This window comes from Mirounga angustirostris, unplaced genomic scaffold, assembly GCF_029215605.1.
Source record: "Mirounga angustirostris isolate CCGP_5_RB_7025 unplaced genomic scaffold, mMirAng1.0.hap1 SCAF_4, whole genome shotgun sequence".
Taxonomy (NCBI): Eukaryota; Metazoa; Chordata; class Mammalia; order Carnivora; family Phocidae; genus Mirounga; species Mirounga angustirostris.
In genome coordinates this window covers 152,379,887-152,404,683 of record NW_026991712.1, presented here as the reverse complement: position 1 = coordinate 152,404,683, position 24,797 = coordinate 152,379,887, and the positions used below count along the sequence as shown (strand labels likewise).

General features: G+C 34.7%; 1 protein-coding gene across 5 annotated transcripts in view; it reads right to left on the bottom strand.

Moving 5' to 3' along the window:
* SPATA6 (spermatogenesis associated 6) overlaps positions 1-24,797 on the bottom strand; it is a 148,459-nt gene that overhangs the window by 78,564 nt on the left and 45,098 nt on the right. For all 5 annotated transcript variants that reach the window (XM_045897734.3, XM_045897737.3, XM_045897739.3 and 2 more), the window contains exons 4-8: positions 17,925-17,966; positions 16,761-16,885; positions 9,568-9,648; positions 4,805-5,104; positions 456-543 (exon numbers count right to left, since the gene is read on the bottom strand). In XM_045897734.3, the coding sequence (XP_045753690.1) occupies positions 456-543; positions 4,805-5,104; positions 9,568-9,648; positions 16,761-16,885; positions 17,925-17,966 (636 nt within the window). The remainder of the gene's footprint in view (positions 1-455; positions 544-4,804; positions 5,105-9,567; positions 9,649-16,760; positions 16,886-17,924; positions 17,967-24,797) is intronic.

Sequence of the window (24,797 nt, the reverse complement as noted above, 5' to 3'; positions counted from 1 at the left end):
ATAAGTGACAGGGCAAGTATTCAAATATATGTGTAAATGTATGTCCAAAACCCATAACCTTCAACTTTTCTTACTGTGGTGTTTCCCAAAGCCTATTCCACAAACTAAGGCGAGTATATGTTAAAGTAGGAAAATGGTTCCATAGTCAAATAAATTTAGAAATTTTTGAGCAAAACAAAATCAGGTTTTTTTTTTCTTCACTAGAAGGTTATCAGTCTTCAATATGCTACTATGTATTTTGAGTTTCAAAGAGGGAGATTAGTTTATAGGAGCATAGAAATTCTATTATTTTTAGAGAGTACCTATATGGGTATCTCACAAGTTATAAAAAGTAGCACTATGCCTTATTATCCAATAACACAGCAAAGAATCTATTTTTGTTCATTGATGCCAAGTGAAAGACTTGACTGTACCAAGGAAACTAAAGTAATGAAGAGAGACAACTTTTAACTTACCATTGTGCATCCTAGACCATCCATCTCTTTCACAGTCTCTGCCAGAAGACCCAAATAAAGCATCAGCCCTGGGACTTGGGGGGTCGACCTAGAAGAAGCAAGATTAAAAGTCAAAAAGAACTTAAATGTTCTTTCAGTCTCATGGCACCTGAAAATCAACTCAAATACATAGACTGTAGTCATCAGGTTAACATGATAGTGCCTGTGTGGTTCAGGCATGTTTTGAAGCCAGAGCTTAGTTGAGTATTTTGCTGTTCATGTTTAAATAAAATTGAAATTAAACTCCAGAATTTTTTAATTATAAATTTGAGTCTATTTTAAAATTAACAAATTTACAGTTGAAATGTCCATTACCCCATTGCCCAGTTGGCTTTCCATTACAAAACTACAAAAAGAGGAATCTATTTTGCCACATTTAAAAAGCAAGTTTAGCCATTTGCTGCTTAGATAGATGCTGAATTCAAACAGTGTCGTTACTTGGCTGTGTTCAGGGCCCAGCACACTTAGTGCTTTATAGCTCACAGATTATTACAGCTAAGCATGTTTTCTAATGAAAAAGAAAAAGGAGTGATATAAACTGTAAAAAAGATAGCTCTATTGATCAACATTAAAAACTTTGTACATAAAAGGACACTATTAAGAGAGTGAAAAGCAAACCATTTAATAAAAAATACATATTTTTTCAAATAATTATCTGATAAGGCATTAATATCCAGAATATATAAAGAAACTTCTACAACCCTGAAAAGAACTCCTCAATTAAAAAGTGGGAGAACTTAAATACACATTTCTCCAAAAGATATACAAATGACCAATAAGCACAAGAAAAAATATTCAATATCACTAATTATTAGGGAAATACCAATCAAAATCATAGTGAGAGATACTACTTAATGATGTAAATATAATTACTGCCTCTGAAGTATATACTTAAAATGGTTAAAATGGTAAATTTTATATTGTGTATATTTTACCACAATTTAAAAAAATTAAATTTTAAAAAAAGGTGAAAAGACAAGCCATAGAATGAAAAAAAAAAACTTACAAATCATACCTGATAAGGATTTAGAATCCTAAATACATAAAACAAACTTACAACTAAATATCAAAAAGTAAAAAAAAAAACAATTAAAAATGGACAAAGAACTTGAATAGACATTTCTCCAAAGAAAATATACAAATGGCTAAAAGCACATAAAAAGATGTTCAACATCATTACTTATTAGGGAAATGCACATCAAAACCATAATGAGAAAAAAAAGCCATAATGAGAGACCAATCCACACCCCCTAGGATGCTATAATAAAAAGAAATCAAAATAAAATAGTAAGTGTTAGTGAGACTGTGGATAAAGTGAAACCCTCAAACATTGCTGGAGAGAATGTAAAATGGGACAGCCACTGTGGAAAACAGTTTGACAATCCCTCAACAAGTTAAACACAGACACACCACATGACCCAGCAATTCCACTCCTAGGTATTAAAGCAATTAGGCATGAAAACAGATACTCAAATGGAAACTTGTGTATGAATGTTCATGGAAGCACTATTCACATAACCAAAAGGTGAAAACAGCCCAATGTCCATCAACAGATGAATGGACAAACAAAATGTGGTATATACCCACACAATGAAATATTATTCAACCATAAAAAGAACCAAGTACTGATACATGCTATAACATGAATGAAACTCAAAAACACTGTGCTAAATGAAAGATGCCAGACAGAAAGGTCTACGTATTGTAGGATTCCACTTAGATGAAAAGGCAGAGTAGGAGAATCCATATAGGAAGCAGATTAGTGGTTGCCAGGGGCTGAAGAAAGGGAGAAATGGTGAGTGAATGCTTAATGAGTACAGGGTTTCTGTTTAGGGATGACTGAAAAAGTACTGGAACTAGATCGTAGTGACAGTTGCACAACATGTACTTACTGCCACTGAAATTATACACTTTAAAATGGCTGAAGTGGTACATTTTATGAGTATTTTACTGCAATAGAAAAAAAAGATCCTATTCTGGATCAAGGTAAAAGAAAATAATTCTGTTTACCTTTTCTGGGATGGTTGTGCTAGTTTGTTTGGGAGCATTCTAGTTAGTTTCTTGACACTGCTCCTTACTATGTGAGACTGTTTTTCACACAATGTATGTAAAACTAGAAAGTCTTTCCTAAAAGTATTAACTTTTTACATATGCATGTATGAAATTATTTTTTTTGAGAGATGAGGGAAGGAGGGAGAGAGAAAGAGAGACAGAGAGCGTGCACGCAGGGGGAGGGAGGGGCAGAGGGAGAGAGAGATAACCTTAAGCAGACTCCATGCCCAGCATGGAGCCCGACGTGTGGCTCCATCTCACGACGCTGAGCTCATGACCTGAGTCGAAATCAAGAGTCGGATACTTAATCGACTGAGCCATCTAGGAGCCCATGAAATTAAAATTTTGTTTATCAATTTATTAAGTGCTTTTGAAATTATTAATGGCTATGGGAGAAGAAAAGACATCTCTATGCAAATACAATTGGAAAAATCCCATTTCTTATATGATAATGTAAACAATTTTCTTTTTTTTAAGATTTATGTATTTATTGGAGAGAGAGAGAGAGAGAGATCATGGAGGGGAGGGGCAGAGGGAGAGAATCTCAAGCAGACTCCCTGCTAAGCCCAGAGCTCGATGTGGCGCTCAATCTCATGATCCTGAGACCACCACCTGAGCCAAAATCAAGAGTTAGACTGAGCCACCCAGGCACCCCAATGTAAGCAATTTTCTAACTGTAAGCTTAGAAGCATGCATTTTTTTCTATGATCTGGAAAGCTATAAAGGAAATCTCTTCAATGAAAACATCAAGGCCTACACCTAGCAGTATTAGAATTATTCCACTTTGAACACTAGTGTGAAAAAACAGCAATTTAATGAGCACTTGAAAAGAAATTATTTCCCTCAACAATTCTTTTTTTTGTGTGTGGCTAACTCCCACTAACTATTACTGGTTATTTTGCCCATAGGCATTTTAATTAAAATGCTACTATTCCTTCAGATTAGAATTTAATATATCTTTTCAACTTAATTTACAACGGTGAGCCGTCATAAAATGAAAGGTTTTCTGCAACTGCCATCAAACCAGCAAGTAAATCTTATCTGGATATGTCCAAACAACAACAAAAAATGTGGCCAGCACCTATAAACAAATCTATAGAAAAAAAGACAAATGTAATCACAATAATCTCAATAAAATATTACCATTTAAAAGTACCCATTATAAGTTTTCTTTTTACAATAAAAAACCTGTTACTTAAGGTTAAAAGAATAAATGATTCGTAGTCAAAAATAAAAATGGAATGAAATGTTGCTTAATGTAATTATATCTAAAATTAAAAAAAATGTATCACACACAAAAAATCTGAATTTTCAGATGGTGTATTTTCAAAAACCCATTAGATTATCCAAGGAGCATCTTTACATGTTATATTTACATATTAGAATTTAGAAAAAAATGAATTAGACATTAAAGTCAGAAATAACTTTATAGATAACCCCAAAAGTTGTTTTGCTTCTGTAGGCACTTATATCTTAACATTCATTATTACTATTATATGTATTTATTAGTAATTTTTATTAAATTGCAATCTTTTATTAAAGAAATACTTTTAGGATAAAAATTCTTTACAAAAATTCAAGAAACTATGAGAATTCTAAGAAAGTCCTTTATTAAACATTCTGAAATATTACAGACCCCTAAAATTAGCCCAAGTCTACTTGACTATCACACGAACACAAGCTCTAAGCTTAAACCATATCAAAAGCAGTCTTCTGTTTGGGACGATAACAACTATGCTACCCTAACTCTCTTCACTTTCAAAGGCCTTCCCATCCTCATCAAATAGTGATTTGCTTCAAAGATCCACTATGTAAGGTTTACCCAAGGGACATAATATCAAAGGAAACTTAACTTTCCATTATAATTTTTAAAAAGGCTAGAAAAGGGGGGGTCTTCCTTTTCATAAAGAAAAGTTGGTCCTCTTTTAAAACCCTACTCTGCCATTTTAGTACTAATGTCAATTACATCTAAGTTCAATTTGTAGAGTTATTACACTGTCCAGTGTATAGTAAGAAAGGAAATGGATACTTAAAGGATTTAACATAGTATTCATAATGGAACTTGATCTCTGTCAGGTTCAAAGACTGAAAAAAGAATGTTCTTTTACTCTAATTTTCCATTTTAGATTCCTCGGCTAACAGTTCAGGAAAGAAAATTATTAATAGAAGCCCGAAGTTGAAAGAAGTTTCAGAACAATATTTTAGTGAAACAACAGATTAGATTGGTTTCAAATGGAAATGTTTAAGAGAACACATACATGTCTAATCACAAATGGAGGTTTATCTGTTTCTTTTTTGAATTCATAGGGTCCCAGATTTAAATGGGCCAGCCGCCGCCTGGTGTCTTCAGATAGCTCACACATGCGTCTTTTTGTGTAGGGAGATGGAGAGTGTGATTTTGAAGAAATTGTAGGCTGTTCGTAGTTTTTTGCATTTATGCAATATTTATTTCTCTCAGGTGACTTGGATTTTTTCTTTTGTGATCTTGATGTTGATGTTCTGCTTTGCAGTCTGCCGTGTGATTTTTCAACTGGAGCCGTATGGTAAATAAATTTATCCTAAACATAAAAAATAAAAATTAACATGGGTAGAAGCTATATGTAGAGATATATGTATATGTATCTATCTATAAGTTACAGGTAGAAAAAAACTTTAAAAATTAATTTAAGGCACATATAATCTATCAAAGCCAACTAGTCTTTCCTATCTATGCTAGATAACTCTTTGTCTAGTAGTTAATAAAGTACATGGTATTCTTAAGTCTAACAAGTACTTATGAAAATAAAAGCCCAATATTTAATCATTGGAAAAATCTAAGAAACAAGGTCAGAAAAACTAGTTTTCAGTGTACTAAAAAATTAACATAAACATTGGTTTATCATTTGTAATTAAGTATTCAAGTAACTGGCTATGTAATTTAAGAGGGCTTTTTTTCTTTTTCTTTTTTTTTAAGAAAGAGAGTATATGAATGGGGTGGGAAGACAGAGGGAGAGGGATGGAATCTTAAGCAGACTCCACGCTGAGCACAAAGCTCAATGTGGGGCTCAATCTCATGCCCCTGAAATCATAACCCCAGCCGAAATCAAGAGTCGGAGGCTTAACTGACTGAGCCACCCGGTGCCCCAAGAGGGCTCTCTTTAGTAATGTTGCAAATACACATGGCTAATTAGTTGCTTATGAAATCTTTATGGAGAAAATTATTAAAATAAGTTTCATTTATACTGCTATGATTAAATACATATATACAATGTGAACATCTGAAAAACGGCTTTATACATATTTTCATGAAATGTATTATTTGGATTATACAAGGTGATTAGGATCTTAAGATGTCTTCCAAATTAAAACTTTACAATTCAATACCAATAGCCATATCATCTTAATTCTGGTTCCATATTTTTATAAAAGTAAAAAAGTAAAAAGACATAAAAAACACATATAAACTTTAATGACTAGTACTCTACTAGTAAAACTGGTTAGCAGTCTAAAATTTTAAAAAACAAATGTTACATTTCTAAAATTTTTTTGCGTTATTAGGATAACATTTTATTTAGTCTCTGCCTTTTGAGTGCCTTAAAGTTTGGATTACAGGTAAATAATATAAGACCTCTTAATTCATTATCTAGAATTATAAGATTTCTAATATTAGAGAAAATGGACAGTTGAGAAACTTTGTCTTCCTAACTTTAATCATTTTAAAAACCTATCAATCCTACCTCCTTCTCTATTTTCTCAACCCCTCCTTCCCTAACTCACTAAGGGTATCTATTCTAAGTATATATTAAAACATAAATGTGATATAGAAGGGAAAAGAGTCAAATATTTTTAAAAAGTAGATAAACAGGAAAAATATATATTTTCCTAATTGGAAAATAAGTCCATGAGTTTCATACAGACCTGCAGCATCAGATTATTTCCTCATCTTTCCTCTACAGCTGTTGATACTCTCCCAGTCCTTCTCCCACCTTGTTCAATGACTTCAACAAGTAATTCAGAATTTTTCTACCATATCACACTTCATCTATCTCTATGACATCACACTAAGGCACAGAAGCAGGAATGTTAGCACATGCAAGGACCTTTGAGTTGTAATAAATGTTCAAGCAGTGAATCTGTCCAAGACTTTGGACTCAGACTTCTATTTCTCAGCTTTAATTACCTTTTTCCACCTCATCTTAGAGTTCATCATTATGCAGATCCATTGCATCTCAAACTCCGAAAATTCCTTGCTGACCAAAACTACTTTTCCTCATTCTACTTCTTTTATTCTCACTGAATCTGCTGCCTGCCCTCCTCACCTCCTCAGTCCCTGGACTTCTTTTTCCCCAGACCTTCATACATTTTTAATATCTCTTACCTTCAGACCCAGATGAACCCAACATCATCCATTTCAGCAATGCTGTAAAGTTCCTCCTTACCTACCTCTGATTATACCAAACCTAAAACAACTAACCCCACCTTCTTTCTTCATTACAATTTTTGAATGTTGAATACTATTAGAAGTTATAAACTGTGGAATATGTAGTACAGATACATGCTGTCTAACTCTATCCAATCCTTAATGTATCCTGTTACTGCCCAGGAAAACTTAAAATAGTGGCTGTTATGTGCTGTTAACACGATGGCTCCCTCTGGCCAACAGGATACTAGCTTGGGACAAAAAGAGAGACTTGAAAAAGTGCTATTGTCTTTTATTCCTTTTTGGAAACCTTCCTGCCTCCGTGTGAATGAGCCAAAATTAGCCTACTAGATGATGAAAGTCTTGTGGCCACCATCCCAGCTAAAATCAAGCAAATTATCAGAAATATAAAGTCCCTCCCAGACCAAAAACTCAGCCAACTACCAGACATGAATGATGCCATCATAGATCATTCAGCCCTAGCCTCGCCAGTTCAAACCAAAAGAATCAACCAATCAATCCACAGAACTGTCAAAAAGTTAGTGTTGCTTTTTACACAGCAAAAACTACCTGATCCAGCATACAAATTAATAAAACTACCATTGATATTTAACTATTAATAATAAATTCTACCTTTAGTAGGTAAAAAGAATAAGTGGAAAACTAGTTTTATTTCAGAAAATCACAATAATATACTTAATTTTTTCAATCCATCTAACTGGTGACAAAACATTAATTTGAAAATAATATGCCAAAAGGAATAAAGATCATTATAACTATTTGTAAACTTAAATAATTTTATAGTTTATTTCACTCATTCTGCTTTTAAAAACCAAAATGGCCTGTCTTATTCTTATGTTTGAACCTGAAAATGCTGCTTTGTAGCTATTAAAATTTTAATTGTAACTTTAATATTCACTTTTTAAAAAGCAGATTTATCACATTCTTAAATAAGGTCAAAGAAGATTAAAATTCTGGCTAAAATTTTAATGTGTATACTCTGTTGTGCCTACCAGATAATGTTTTCTATCTTGTATTTTAACCATTGTCTTCTCTCCTAATTATTAAAAAAAAAAAAACCTTAGGAACAGCCATCAAATTCATTAATTATATGTTACGTGCCAGACACATTGCCTATTCTCTAATTTAATCTTTAAAGCAGCCTTGTGAGGAACTTGAACCCAGATCTGTCTGATTTGAGGCATATTTTCTTAAACACTGTCTGACGCCAAAACCTATCCTATTTTCTTACATCTGTTCAATAAAGAACAAATGACAAACACTGAAATAGCAAGTTAAAAAAGAAATGAGTCTTCCCAAAAGTTTACAGAGGAAAACGTTAGTTCTTAAGTTCAATGAAACTAGTGATGAGGGGACAATTTTACATTTACGAAAGACTTTCCACCAAGCTGTACACTTAGAATGTACTTTTCTGTGCATATGCCATAGTTCATACAAAAAAGGACTTTTCTACCCATCCACCAGAAGGGCATACCCCGATGAGGAGAGAAAAATGTTGTCTGAGTGCAGGTAAAATACTGTTAATAATTTACAAATATACAGTTTTGCACAACAAGTCAGTAACATCTTTGCATTTGGCAAGCATAGTTTGTTAGATCTCTAATAGCTGCATTTCAGCTTGCATTTCAAAGATAATTAACTGTAGCCAAACTGGCACACTACGTATCTTGCTAAACAAAATAAGAATGATCCCCTTGATAATTTTATATAACCACGCTTTACCTTTCTTAGCTTACGTCACTGTTACCCTACTCAGCAAATTTACTCTGAAACTGAGAATGCAGTAAATTATTAGTACACTTTTTCCATCATAGGTCCAGTCGTGCCTTGTTTGGGTCCTCTGTGCTTTATATGTTACTGGCTCTTCATCACATGCTGGTCATTGTTACCTAATCATAATGCAACTGCATATGAGTGATGCCTAGACATTATTAGATAACCTGTGGACAAGGCAGTAAGATGATCCTGGTGACTCAGTAAAAAGTTAGACAAGAATGAAATATTAGGTCCAGATATCTCAGTTTACTAAAGGCAGTTTTTACAAATATAGAAGATACTGAGGTTGGAGTGTCCAAGCTTCCCTCAGTCTGATAGCATCAGTATGGCCACTAAACTGAGCAAGAGTCATATAAGAATTAGAGACACTCAAGAAACCATACTCACTAAACACCAATATCCCTGCATGAGAGAGAACCTCTGGTCACATTTGTTAAAAGGTATCCTTTGAACTTTCTGCAGTCACCTGTAACTTCTGTAAGATTTATAGAAGCCTCAGATCTAGCTCTCTGTGGGACTTCTTGATCTCAACATCTTTCTGGCAGGCTGATTGCTTTGCATTAAAAAAAAAAAAAAAGGCCCATAGAGTTACAAAATAATAACAATAACATCATGGCGCCATCTATCATGTGTACCAAACTCTTCACTCTCACATTTAAGATGCAACCAAACTGCTAAATACCTCTGATAATTGTTTTGCTTAAATTAAAGACTGACCCCCAAAAGTGAAAAGAGTTGCAGCCAAAATAAAAGAATAATTCTTGCCCAATGCCCATAAATATGAACAAATAAGTTAAACCATTAAACACTTTAAATGAGTTCAACCTGAGTGCGGCACTTCCTTGAACTTATCAGACATTCAGTAATCACTGAAGTTGTAGAAAATTCCAGCTTTGGAGCAATTCCCTGAGGGGAAAAAGGGTATTATTAGATATTTCAATTTTTAAAAAAATATAATTATTAGTGATAAAACTATGACCTGAAGTAACAAACACTTGTCAAGATTTAGCTGTTTCATTTGTTGGTTTGACCTTCTTATTAAAGATAAAGATAATACAGTGATGCTAAATTTTAGCAAGAAACAGTTTCATTGCTGATGATTCCCTTACAAGTGATTATATTACCTTTATGTAAAAATTAATATATTTTTTCATTTTCAAGTATTTCCCTGTCAAATTATTCTAAGATTTTTAAACGATGATATAATATTAAAGTCATAAATATATAAAAACACTTAATGGATTTGAGCTCTTTTTACTTTTACAAATTAAGACATACTTAACTACATAATCAAGAAATGCTTTTACAAACCCAGCCTTTGACATACTAACTTGAGAGTTTCAAACATCATATTACAGAAAAGGTAAATAATGAGTTGCCTAAGAATTAACTAAATGATTGCTTTTCTGCAAACATAACTTTTATTAATGAAGTCCATTATGCCTATTTGTTAGTTATCTATTGCCTCACAGGATATTAGTTAGCAGTTTAAAACAAGAGTGAACACTTATTATCTCAGATAGTTTCTATGGGTCAGGAATCTGGCAGAGGCGGAACTGGGTGGTTCTGGCTTGAAATCTCTGAGGCGATTGCAGTCAAGAGGTTGTTTGGGCTGTGGTCATCTACAGGTTTGCCTGAGGCAGGAGGATCTGCTTCCTAAGAAGGCTTGTTCACATAGCTATTGGCTGGAGGTCTCAGTTCTTTTCTAGATTTTAGCAAGAGGACTCAGCTCCTCTATCCCATAAACCTCTCCATAAGACCGCTCCAGTGTCCTCATGCCATGGCAGCTAGCTCTCCCAAAGCAAAGCAAGAAGGAAGCCATAATCGTTTTTATGACCTAGTCTACTAAATCTAACACTGTCACATCTATCACATCCTATTTATTAGAATCCTTGAAGTATAGCCCACACTCAAGGACAAAGAAGTTAGACTTCTTTTTCAGCAGAGGAATAACAAAAATTTTGTGGACATATTTTAAAACCACCACAGTCCACCCTCTGACCGCAAGTTACACTCCTTTCATGTGTAAACTAAACTCATGCTCTACAAAGAAAAGAAGAAAAGTTTCATCCTTTTGCAACTTCAGCTTGAAATCCAGGATGTTGGCATCTAAGTCAGATCCTTATTCAGCCTCCTCAGATGGTTCTTTAAGGACAGTTCTTTAAGGCCAGTTCCTCATAGTTAGAAGACTTATGAAACAAAGAGACAAGTTATCTGCCCCACATGTACCTAAAGCACACACATGCAGCAGGTGCAGGATAATCACTCCAGATATTCTTATTCAAAAAGGGAGTAAACAAGAGTCAAATGGGCATCACTGGTCCATAGAAATTCTGAAATCCAGCCAAGAAAATGTTAGAAGTTCCTTGATTAGAAGTTTAGTCCTGGTCCTGCCCAGAAATAACTATCCTTTGGACTCCTCTGGGCTCTTGCTTCCAACCTTTGAATTATCACTCCTTTCCAAGGAGAAGTAGACCATATTTGGAGTGCACAGTGTTCTGAGCGTGAGTCCTGTCAACAGAATTTTGGGGGTCCAAAGGCCTTTTCATTCTGTGAGATCTCTCTGCATTTCAGACCAAGCTGGTGGTGTTTCTACCAATATAACACTCTTAAAAAACATATGGGTTCTCATATGAATCTTACTGAAGTTCACTCCATTAGACACAAGTTGCACCCTTCTCTACACTCAGCTTCTGCTGAGACTGCCCTTTAGCATCTTCAAAAAACTTAAATTAAATTATTAATCATTAACTTGATTAAATTATTTTCTGAGACAACATCTTGGATCTTTCTGAAATTTTAATGAAGGATTTTATAGTTATACCTTTGGTTTCACCATCAGACCACAGTTTCCAGAAGTGCCTGGAATGATTTTTACTCAGAAGTCATTCCTTAATTTTAACATTATTTGCCATTGGAAAAGGCTGGGAATCTTCAGAAACAGTAAATTCCAATTCCTTTTTGCTAAACAGCCTTTCCTTTGCTTATCTCTCTCCTCTCATATTTTGCTATAAAGCAGCAAGAAAACCAAGCAGACCCTCTAACTCTCTAACCAAAAGTCTTAGACACACCATCCATTTCATTAGATATTTCTCTCCTTCCCACATTACCGCAGGCAACTGTGTGGCTAAACTTTCTGCCATTATATAACAAGGAACCCTTTTATCCCTAATTTCCAATAGCATTTACCTTATTTTCCTGCAAACACACATCTGAGTTTCTTCAACACCTTTCAAGCTTTCACAAACATTCTAGCAAAGCTTTTCCAGCTTCTGCCTCTCTATAGAGGTGCTTTAATGTCTTCACACGTGGCAGTTGGCTTAGCCCAAAGTGACTGATACAGTAGTGAGAGCAAGGAGGAAGCCACAGTGCATTTAATGACCTGGTCTCCAGTCTAATACTGTCACTGAATCATGTTTTATCTGTTAGAGTCACTAAGTGGAGACTGGAGAATTAGCTCTGCCTTTGGAAGAGAGAAGCATCAAATCATCTGTGGACATATTTTATAACTACCATAGCCTGGATTGCAACTTATCACTTTACCCTTCCCCATATATTGCTGGTCACATAGTAAATACTCAGTGTTTTAGCCATTATTTTCACTGAGCTTTCAAAACCATTATGTATTAGTTAGGGTTCTCCAGGAAAACAGAACATATATATATATATATATATATATATATATATAATATACTATACTAATATATATATATAGAGAGAGAGATTTATTTTAAGGAATTGGTTCATGCAATTGTGAGAGTGGCAAGCCCAAAATCCATAGGGCAATCCACAAGCTGGCAACTCAGACAAAAAGTTGATATTGCAATCTTAAGTGTGAAATTTGCAAGCAAGCTAGCAGGCTGGAAACTCAGGAAGTATTTCTGCATAACAGTTTTGAGGCAGAATTCCTTATTGTTTAGGAAACCTCAGTTTTTGCTCTTCAGGCCTCAACTAATTGAAATGAGATCCACCTACATTGTCAATGGTAATCTCTTATACTTAAAGTCAACTGTTTGTAAATATTAATTACATATACAAAATACTTTCACAGTAACATCTAGACTACCATTTGGCCAAACAACTGGGCACCATAACCTAACCAAGTTGAGGCATAAAATTAATCATCACTCCATCTCAAATACCAGTTCCTTTATGAAGTCTACGAGATGTAATTCATTCATTCAATTCAATCAAGTGGCATTTAAGTGCCTACTCCATGCAAAGTACTGTGCTGAGAGTTAAATTCAAAGATGAGAAAGCCACAGATTCTGTTTCTATGGAGTTCACAGTCTAAAGGGGGTATTATCATCAGCACTGTCATCACCTCGACAGCCATCACCATATCACTCTCATTTACAGAGCGTTCTCCGTGCCAGGTACTGCTGTAACCATTTACAAGGTGTCATTAATCCACCCAGCAGCCCTATGATATCTTCATATGATAGTGCTTTGCTCGAGTTTAGTCAGGTAGTCTGTGAGAGTGCCAGGATTTAATCCCAGATGTGATGGAATTCTTGCCACAGCAATGGGTTCAGGAGAACAGCCTAAGACTCAGACAGATGTCACAAGAATTCTTTTTTTTTTTTTAAAGATTTTATTTATTTGACAGAGAGAGACACAGCCAGAGAGGGAACACAAGCAGGGGGAGTGGGAGAGGGAGAAGCAGGCTTTCTGCGGAGCAAGGAGCCCGATGTGGGACTCGATCCAAGGACCCTGGGATCATGACCTGAGCCGAAGGCAGACACTTAACGACAGCCACCCAGGCGCCCCTGTCACAAGAATTCTGAAGAAGGGTGCACTGTCTTCTGCCAGTGCAACAAACTACTGATGGGAGTGTTTTATCCATTCACATTTAAATACAATAATTGTATGACTGGATTTATATCTGCCATTTTGCTATTCACTTTATATGTGCCATATCTTTTGATTCTTCCAATCTTTCTAGGAGTCTCACCTATATATATACATAGCTTGGTAGTCATCCCATGAACCTGTAAGGGTTCCACTCTTTGTTGATTATCTGTATGTGGCTTGGGGAATGCATTCAAAGATAGTCAGGTCTGCAGTTTCTACTGAGTTTCACTTGTTGCTGGGCTCTCACAGTCTCGGTCTCTCATTGCATGTGCATTGTTTCAGAAACAGCCAGGAATGGGTGGAGAGCTTATCTCAGCCCTTTTACTGCTCCCTTACTTCTGTGAACTTTCTGGCAGATGGGCTACTCACTCTAATTGGAACTGCCATTGGCCTATCAAAGCTGTGGGGTTTCTTTCATCCACTTGCATCTGAATCCAGTGAAGCCACACTATCTGTCCTTATGATTCTGACACCAATTCCAATGTGTGGGTTTTCCAACACCACCAAGCAATTCTCTGTGACACCAGGTAGGGGGTCCTATAATTTAACTCAGTTCTGACACTATCTACCTGGCAACAGCATCAGATCCCAGAGGTTAAGGGATCAGTCCCACAAGACTGCCCAGCCTGCTTCAGATGCAATCACACGACTGGGTTGTTACCTGTGTTCCCGACCAATCAGGTATAATTTGGAGGTCCCCATGACCGCCTCCCCTGGTTTAATTAATTGGATAGAGAGGCTCACACAACTCAGGAAAATAGTTTACTGTTTACCAATTTATTACAAAAGAATATGATAAATGATACAGATGAATATCCAAAGGGAAGAGATTCATGGAGCAAAGTATGTGGGAAGGGACATGGAGCAATGCCCTCCCCAGGGAAACCACTCTCCCAGGAGCTGCCTCCATGAGTCCGGCAACCTAAGAGCTCTCTAAACCCAGGCCCTTTGGGCTTCTATGGAGGTTTCATTACATAGGCATGATTGATTAAATCACTGGCCATTGGTATTTTAATGCAATCTCCAGCCTTATCTATTCTCCCCAGAGGTCAAGGGGCTGAAAGTTTTAACCCTCTAATACCAGGGTTGTTCCTCCTGGCAACCAGCCCCCATCCTTAGGTTATACAGGGGCTTTCCAAAAGTCACCTCATTAACATAACAAAAGACACCTTTATTGCTCCCCATCACTTAGAAAATTCCAAGGATTTTGGGAGCTTTGTGCCAGAACAAGGATAAAGACCAAATATATATTTCTTACTTTAAATCACAGTATCATAGTCTCACTCTCCAAAATTGATTCTGACCCCTCTAGTAGCAGAGCTTCTGATTTTTCTGCCCAGCCCCAGGACTGGTGAAGCTACAATTCTCACTGGCCTTGCAGGGTATGGAAGCTGTCCCAGGCAAGAAGGCCACATGCTGCCGCCATTTTTATCCAACGTTTCAGCCGTTATTTAAGCATAAACACCCTTTTTTTTTTAAAATTCTAGTTAGTTAACATACAGTGTAATATTAGTTTCAGGTGTATAATATAGTTATTCAACACTTCCTTATAACATCCGGAACTTAATCTGTCTCAATTGTCTTAATTGCCAGTTTCCAGTGTCCTGAAATTGTTTTTGTGATGAATTTGTCCAGTTTTTTATGGAGAGAGGAACTGCCTGTTTTTTACGGAGAGAGGAACTGCCAACCTCCTCACACCACCATATATATATATATATATATATATATATATATATATATATATATATATATATATATATATGTATATATACACATACACACACATATATATACACATACATATATATATGTATTTTTTGCCTTAGTAATCCAACATCTGAATGTATGTAAAAAACCCAAAGTAAATGAAGAAGATACTTATTAATGGCCCATACTTTTATGTTTATATTGCCAATTTGTTATAATACAGCATTTTAAATTACTTTCAAAACACCATAATTTTAAAATCAGATTTTTTTTCATTGCAGGCTTCCATACATTTGCTGAAACACTCTTTGAAGGTTTTCATAATATGGAAGATGGCTAATGGACACTGATAATATCCCAAAGGAAGTACATTTTCGTAGATTTGCTAGTCAACTTTTAAACTTCTAGCAAGCAGAAGTTGCTATTTCCCAGAACAGAGCATATCATAAACCTAGACCTATAGGGAAAAGTATTTAATTTACCATACTAGCTCATATATCACCCCACTTTCCTTACTCATACTATTTTAACATTTTATAAAGATAGTAAAAAAATGTTTGTCCAAATTATTTCAACCTAGACATCTTTTGCTTTTTTTCTTCTTTGAAATAGCAGGGTCTTCTCTCAGTTTCTCTAAGTGGAAGACATTTTCAGGGATAAATATATTTCTAAATGACCCAACAAAAGTTGAAGGGAGTTGGGGGAAAGGATGGAAGAGTTGGTTGTCACGATGCAGCTTTCACTTTTAGGTATATAAATGTATATTTCCATGACATGAACATACAACAATTAATCTATCCAAACTCCTACTAATGAACATTTAAATTATTCCGATTTTTCACTATTATGAACAATGCTATCAATGAACATCCCTAGAAAGGCTCTTAGTATACCAGAGAGAATACATCTCCATGAAACATACCTAGAGAAAAGCTATGAGAATCTTTGCTTTTACTAGATAACTCTGAATTGTGGTGGTTCCAACTTACATAGCATACCAGTATGGAAGAGCTTCCAGTTTTTCACACTTCTAATATGGTCATATTTTATTAAATTTTACCAACCTTATGGCTATAAAAATGAAATCATAAGGTTGTTTTAGTTTGGATTTCCCTATATGCTAATGAAATCGAGCACCTTTTCAAATGATTATTGGTCATTCTTTTGAGAGAACAATAAAGAGACAGATAGGGAAGGTGGGGAGGTGGGAGGCAGAAGGAGAGGAGAAAAATCTGAGGAATATAAGGCAAATTAACACTTGTTAATTCTGGATGAAAGATGCATGGGCTTTGTTCAGATTTCAGTATGTTTAAAATAACATCATAATTTCATAAAAAAATTATGTTTTGAACCAAATTAAACTTTGAGTTAGTTCTTCACATTTCAGGTATTAAAGCCTACGTGGTGGTTTTTGACAATGATCCTACATCACAGACTGATTGAGAAAATACACTTACTCGAAGGCCAGAAATCCTCCTCATGGTAACCTGGCGGTTTGAATCATGGTGTCCAGAAATTTGGTTTGGACCCGGGAACATGAAATCCCGTGTATTTTCATCATACGTAGACAGTGTTTCACCCACTACAAGAAAGATACCCTATGATTCAAATTATAATAAAATATTCTATTTAGAAACAATATGATCAAGTACAATATATATAGTGCCTGATGCCTTACTGAAATTTCTGCTTCAGGGTCATTTTTTTTTTTCTATGAAAGGAAAATTAAAAGAAAGTTATGCTAAATGGATTCCTTATTCAGAAATGTAGTACATATTACTAATTCTCCCTCCCCCTTTTATAGAAGGGAGATATTCATGTAAATTTTATGAGTACCTATGTGTTTCTAGAGAAAAAAAGTCCTTGTAAACATATCAAGTTGGTATGACATTTACAAATCTAAAATGTAATTACCATCTCCATAAATTTTTCCTATCTTCCATTCTTTTCTAATTGCCATTGTAAGACATTAGGTTACATGTTGGAAAAAAATGTAGACATCTTCTAGAATTTGTGGTTACCCAAATTAAGTATAGATGTAATATTCAAAATCTTTTAGATTACTAATTTTTAGTAACATATAGCTCTCCACTTTTCACATAGAATAATTATTTGATTAAGATAGATTTCTCCTATACTCACAGAAGTAAATAACAAAAATCAAGTTATCCTCCATATTTTAATTTTAATTTTACCTACCCCAGAGATTTGTAATGTTCACTAAACAGTTAAGGTTTTATTCCACTCCCCATTCCCAGTAACAGTCAACACACAAAAACAAAGATAATTACCTTATCAATAAAAAAATGTTGTTTGAGAAAAATCACAAAAACTCAAAGTCAATTTTTATGAATGTCACAAAATATGCTAGGATGATAGCATATAATTTTCCACCTTCCTTTATTACTATTTATTCAGTTTTAGAATATGTTCAAATATGATTCATGCCAATTGTTATGTATTTATTATTTTCATCTATTGCTGTTCTGTGCATAGTGGACCAATACTAGAAACTCAACTTCATTCTTAATTTGGGAAGAAAGGGAAAATATCTATTTTTTAAAAGCATTTTTTGACATGGGTTTGCACATCAATTACCTTATCAAAATATAATACAGTACCTGGTGGAACTAGTTGAATCAACTCAAACAATGCTGTATCATCTGAAAGGTTAAAGAAAAATTTCCTTAAATTAACAATAAACAAAAATTAGTTACTTTATCATAAAAGTATCTAAAAGTCAAAGTAATTACTGGGTACACTACATATATGTTTATATCTTAGTGTACTGTGTATATTTTTTGATTGCTATGTCTCTTAGGGCTTTATTAATCAATAGTAGAGATTGTCCCTTCAGTCTCTCTGGGTTTTTTTCCGATTTTTTTTAAACTTTATCTTTTTAGAGCAGTTTTAGGTTTACAACAAAATTGAGAGGAAAATACAGAGATTTCCCATATATTGCTGTCCCCACACATGCATAGCCTCTCTACCATCAACAGCACTCACAGGAATGGCACATTTTTTTTTTTTTTTACCAAGGATGAACCCCCATAGTCACATAATAGTCACCCAAAATCCATAGTTTATCTTGAGGCTCACTCTTGGTGATGTATACTCTCTGGATTTGGAGAAATAAATGCATAATGACATACATATTCCATCATTATAGTATCATTCATAGTATTTTCACTTCCCTGATTTTCCTCTGTGCTATGTCTATTCATCTCTCTCCTCCACTTCAATTTGCTCCGACAAGCAACCACTGATCTTTTTACTGTCCCCATAGCTTTGCCTTTTCCAGAATGTCATATTAAAATCATACAGTATTCAGGTTTTTCGCATTGGCTTCTTTCACTCAGTAACATGCATTTAAGTGTCCTTCATGTTGTTTGTGGCTTGATAGCTCATTTCTTGTAAGTTCTCAATAATATTCATTGTCTGGATGTACCACACTTTATCCATTCACCTACTATAGGCACCTTGGTTGCTTCCAAGTTTTGGTAGTTACAAAGCTGCTCTAAACAACCTTGTGCAGGTTTTTACATGGACATAAGTTTTTAACTCCTTTGGGTAAATACCAAAAAGGGTAGTTGCTGGATTATATGTTAGGAGTGTGCTTAGTTTTGTAATAAACCACCAGTCTCCAAATTGCTGTTCCATTATGAATTCTCACCAGCTATATAAGAAGAATTCTTTTTGCTCAATACCTCACCAACATTTGGTGCTGTCAGTGTTTTGGATTTTGGCCATTCTAGCAGTGTGGTGGTACCTTGTTTTAATTTGAATTTCCCCAGAGACATATGATGTGGAACATCTTTTCATATGCTTATTTGCCATCTTTATATCTTCTTTGATGAAGTATCTGTTAAGGTCTTTGGCCAATTTAAAAATAATGTTGTTTGTTATTTTATTATTGAGTTTTAAAAGTTCTTTGTATATTTTGGATAAATGTCCTTATTAATATTTTATAAATATTTTCTCCCAATATGTGGTTTATCTTCTAATTCTCTTGATATTGTCTTTCACAGAGTAGAATTTTTAATTTTTTTTAAAGATTTTATTTATTTATTTGACAGAGAGAGACAGCCAGAGAGGGAACACAAGCAGGGGGAGAGGGAGAAGCAGGCTCCCCGCAGAGCAGGGAGCCCGATGCGGGGCTCGATCCCAGGACCCTGGGATCATGACCTGAGCCCAAGGCAGACGCTTAATGACTGGGCCACCCAGGTGCCCTGAAATTTTTAATTTAAATGAAGTCCAGTTTGTCAATTATTTCTTTCATGGATGATGTCTTTCGTGTTGTATCTAAAAAGGCATCATCGTACTCAAGGTCATCTAGGTTTCTTCCTATGTTAGTTTCTAACAGTTTTATGGGTTTTGTATTTACAGTTAGGTCTATGATCTATTTTCAGTTAATTTTTGTGAAGGGTGTATGGTCTGTATCTAGATTCATTTTTGAATGTGTTCTAGCACCAGTTTTTGAAAAAACTCTTTGTTCCACTGTATTGCCTTTGCTCCTTTGTCAAAGTCAGTTGATTATATTTATGGGGGTCTATTTCTGGGCTCTCTGTATATCTTTATGAATAGAAATTTGTCTTATTTCTTAAGCAGAGCTGTGAGGACAGTGGGATATATTATATAATTCCTTATATTTTTAATATGTCTGAAGTATTTTATAATACATTTATAAAAATAAGAATAAAAGATGCACTATGTCTTGCCTCCCATTACAGGACCCATGAAAAAGGCATAATCTCTTTCTTTCTTTAAATTCTGCCATTATCATTCAAGGGAAGTCTCAATCATTTAACCCAATACCAGTACATCCAATCTATGAAGAAATATTAAATACTTCCTATAGGTTATAATTTGTAATAAGAAAAAAAACCTGATATGGCCCTTTTCCTCAAGAGCCTTACACTGCATTGAAAATGTAAACATTAAAGGAAATAAACACACAAATAAATTGTAACTACAAACCACAGGTGCAATGAAGGCACTGCAGGTAGTGCTATAAAAGACTATATTAACAGGACCTAATCTAGTCAGGGAGTCAGAGAAGCCTGAAGAAGAGCTCTTTAGGATCTGATCTATAGCATGAACAGGTGTAAACTGGGGGGACTGGGGAGGTAGAGTTTTTACACTTGATCTTAGCCAAAAGGCCGAGAAGCGATGGGGGGGTAGAGTTTTTTAAGCAGGAGAAACAGGATGTACAAAGGCTTTAAGCAGAACACAGCAGGGTAATCTGAGAGATTAGGTATTTGAAAAATAACCCTTCTGCAAAAATCAACTTGAAAAGGTAAACAATGAAAGCATGAGAGACCTAACAAGGTAGGAAAAAATTATGTTTGAAACTCAGTATAAGAAGGAAACACAGAGAAATAAGCCTGGCATTTGAGGCTGCTTTTCTTTTTGGATATCTGACAGTCCTGGTAGAGGTAGCTTAGAGGCTGAAAAGCTGAACATAGCTTTTGATAAATTCAAGTAAAGGACCAAAAATTGGAGTATTGTGGCCTTGGAAAAGGATAGGAGGGGAGGTGTGCTTGTAAGAGACAATAGCCTGATAAACTGGCTAGGCTATAAGACTGGATCTTGAAAAGATAACTACAAGGGTAAAGAGTAAACTAAAAATAGATAGCCAACACTATATACTGCATGTTTTTATTCCTCCCAAAATTCATATGTTGAATTCCCCCCAATGTGATGTTCGGAGTTGGGGCCTTTGGGAGGTAGGGCAAAGCCCTCATAATGAGATTGGTACCAATATAAAAGAGACCCCCCAAGAGCTTCCTTGCTCCTTCTTTCACTTGAGGATACAGAGAAAAGATGGCTACCTATGAACAGAAAGGGAACCCACACCAAACACCAAATCTGCTCACCTTGATCTGAGACTTCCCAGCCTCCAGAACTGTAAAGAAATAAACTTTCATAGTTTGTAAGCCACCTAGTCTATGTTATTTTGTTACAGCAATCCAAATGAACTAAGACAGCCAACTAGTAACTAAGGGCTAAATCTGAATCATCCCAAGTCCTGTCTGAATTAAGGTGATCCAGAATTGCTAATGCCCCCTACAAATCTGCCAAATCAATCATAAATCTTTTCTAAAAGAAAATATCATCATCTAAGTTTTCAAATTATTTCAAAAATTTTTACATTCGAAGTCTGACAATCAATGAAAACCGACCAAGTATACAGGAAAAATGAAAATTGTGATCGAAAAACAAGAAAAATAACAGACAGGGCGCCTGGGTGGCTCAGTTGGTTAAGTGACTGCCTTCGGCTCAGGTCATGATCCTAGAGTCCCGGGATCGAGTCCCACGTCGGGCTCCCTGCTCAGCAGGGAGTCTGCCTCTCTCTCTGACCCTCCCCCCTCTCATGCTCCGATCTCATTCTCTCTCTCTCAAATAAATAAATAAAATCTTTAAAAAAAAATACTTAAAAAAAAAAAAGAAAGAAAAATAACAGACAACAAAAGCAGGTCAACCGAAGAATCCAGAAAAATTAGTTATCAGACTGGGACTTAAAATATGCTTAATACGCTCAATAAAATAAAATGCAAGGTTGAGAATGTTAGTAGAGAACTAGAAACTGTTATGAAGAACCAAAGGGAAATTTTTTAACTGAAAAATAAAATAGCAACAACAACAAGAAGAGACCCATAACAGGTAGATTTATCAGCAGATTATAAATGACCCTGGAAAGATCTACAGAATTAGAAGACAAAAGTAAATATCTTGAGAAAAGCACAGAAAGCCAAAAGGATGGAGAATATAAGAAAGGGGGGAAAAGGATACAGTAAGAGGGTCTAACAATGAGTAGTTGGATTTGCAAAAGGAAAGAAGAGAAAGGGACAAAAGCAATATTTGAAAGGTTAATGCCTGAGAATTTATTTGAAGAAAGATACCAAGATACAAACACCAAGCAGAATATATTTTAAAATATACATACACATACATATACACATATATGTAGAGTTGGGCACATCAAAGCAAAACTACAGGAAAAAAAGACGAAAGAGAAGATATTAAAGGAAGCCAGTGGAAAATGACAGAATATCTTTAATGAAATAACAATAAAATCGACAGATGATTTCTCAACAAAAACTTAGGGAATGAAAAGACAATGGGACAGTATTTTCTAAGGGCTAGGAGGCAATAATCCCAAGTTCAGCAAAACTACCCTTCAAAAATTAAGACAAAATAAAGATATTTTCAAATAAATAAAAATCAAGATAATCCATCACCAAAAGACCACTGAGAAAGGAACTGTGAAAGAATTTTCTTCAGAAAAAAGCAATAAACTAAGAAAGAAGCTCAAAAATGAAAGGAAATAAAGAACAACCAAAAAGGTAAAATATGGTTGTAAAGTGAAAATATGATGCCGATACAACAATAACAATAGTATTTTGTGTAGTTTAACTGCATACTAATCTAAAATACAGGAAAAAAAACCCACATAAAATCTAGAAGGGACATAAATGAAGTCAAGTAGTTGTAAGCTTCTCCACAACCTAGAAAAGGTAAAAATAAAAATACATACATTAGGGTTTGATAAGTGAAGCATGCATTCTGCAACCTCTATGGTAACCACTGAAAAAAACAAAACAGTAAAGAACATGCACCTCCAAGATAATCAAGTAGAAATGAAAGAGCAAAAAATAGAAGAAAAAAAGAACAATAATATTCAATAATCAGAACAAATAAAAAGTAAATAGTACTATGGTAGATTTAAACCAAAATATATCAGTAAATACATTTTTTATGTAAACTTTTTATTTTGAGATGCGGATTCACATGCAGTAAGAAGCAAGACAGAGCGATGGCATATACTTTTTACCCATTTTCCCCCCAATGCAAAAATATATCATAGTCCCCCCTTATCCATGAGGGATAGGCTCCAAGACCTCCAGTGGGTGCCTGTAATCATGGACAGCACTGATCCCTATATTTACTATGTTTTTTTCCTGTATATACATACCTATGATAAAGTTTAATTTATAAATTAGGTATAGTAAGAGATTAACAATAAGTAATAATAAAATAGAAAAATTATAACATACTGTAATAAAAGTTATGTGAATGTGGTCTTTCTCCCTCTCTCGAAATATCTTATTGTACTGTATTCACCCTTCTTCTTGTGATGATGTGAGATGATAAAATGATTGTGATAAGATGAAGTGAGGGGAATGATTGTTAGGCTACTGTTGATGTGAGATGAATGATAGTGTTAGGCTGCTATTGATCTCCTGACAATAATAGGTCAGAAGGAGGATCATCTGCTACTGGACTGGAGGTAACTGAAACCATGGAAGGCAAAAACCCAGATAAGGGGGTACTCTATAGTAAATATATCATAACTACTGTGACACTGATACAATCCACTGGTTTTATTTAAATTTCTCCAGCTTTATTTGTACTCATTTCTATGTGAGTATGTGTGTGTCTATATTTAGTTCTATACACTTCTGTCAGATGTGTGGATTTGTGTATTTACCACCGCAGCCAAGATACAGAAGGGGTGCATCACATGATGTCTTATGTTGCCCTTCTGTAGCCACACCCACCGCCCTCCCCAAACCCATCCCTAACTCCTGATAACTGTTTCCAGTTTCTATAATTATATCACACATTGTAAGAGAAAGTCTAAATCAACCAATTAAAAGACAGATTGAATTTTTATTTATTTATTTATTTTTTCAGATTGAATTTTTAAAGAAAGAAAACTCCTTTCAAATCTGCTTGTAAGACACACATATAAAATATAAGGACATACAAAGATAGAAAACAAAAACATAAACAAAGATATAATATATGAAAAGTAAAAAAAAATCCTGCTGGCTTGGCTGCTCTATAAAAGAGAGAGAAATCTTCAAAGAAAAACGTCAAAATAATAAAAGGTTCAATTCACCAGTTGATGAATACATGGTAACACTGGTCAAGAGAAAAGAGAGAAGACACAAATTACTAATATCAGGAATGAAAAGAGATAGAAGTATTTAAAAATTCTAACAAGACATTATGAATACATTCATGCTCCTGAATGTATTGAAGGTACCTGATCTGAATCATAATTCAAACAAAATGATTAAACAATTATAGTACAATTGGGGAAATGTAAACTGAGTGGATATTTGATGATGATAAGAAATTTCTGGTGTGTGTAATGTTGTTTCTTTATTTTAGATATCCATATCTGATCCAATCTTGACACTTACTTCAAAATAATGATTTATTTAAAAAAACAAATTTCTACCAAAAGAAAACTTAAAACTTGTACAGATACAGAAAAAAACTAAATGGTTTTATATATATATACACACGCATATGTGTAATGTATGTTACATATATATATATGTGTGTAGATACACACAATCTGTTCTTTAAAACCTAACAACAACAACAGCAGCAACAACAAAACACTAAGTCAGTGACTTCACTGGTGAATTCTTTCAAACTTCTATGGAAGAAAACAGTGTCAATTATATACACACTCTTTC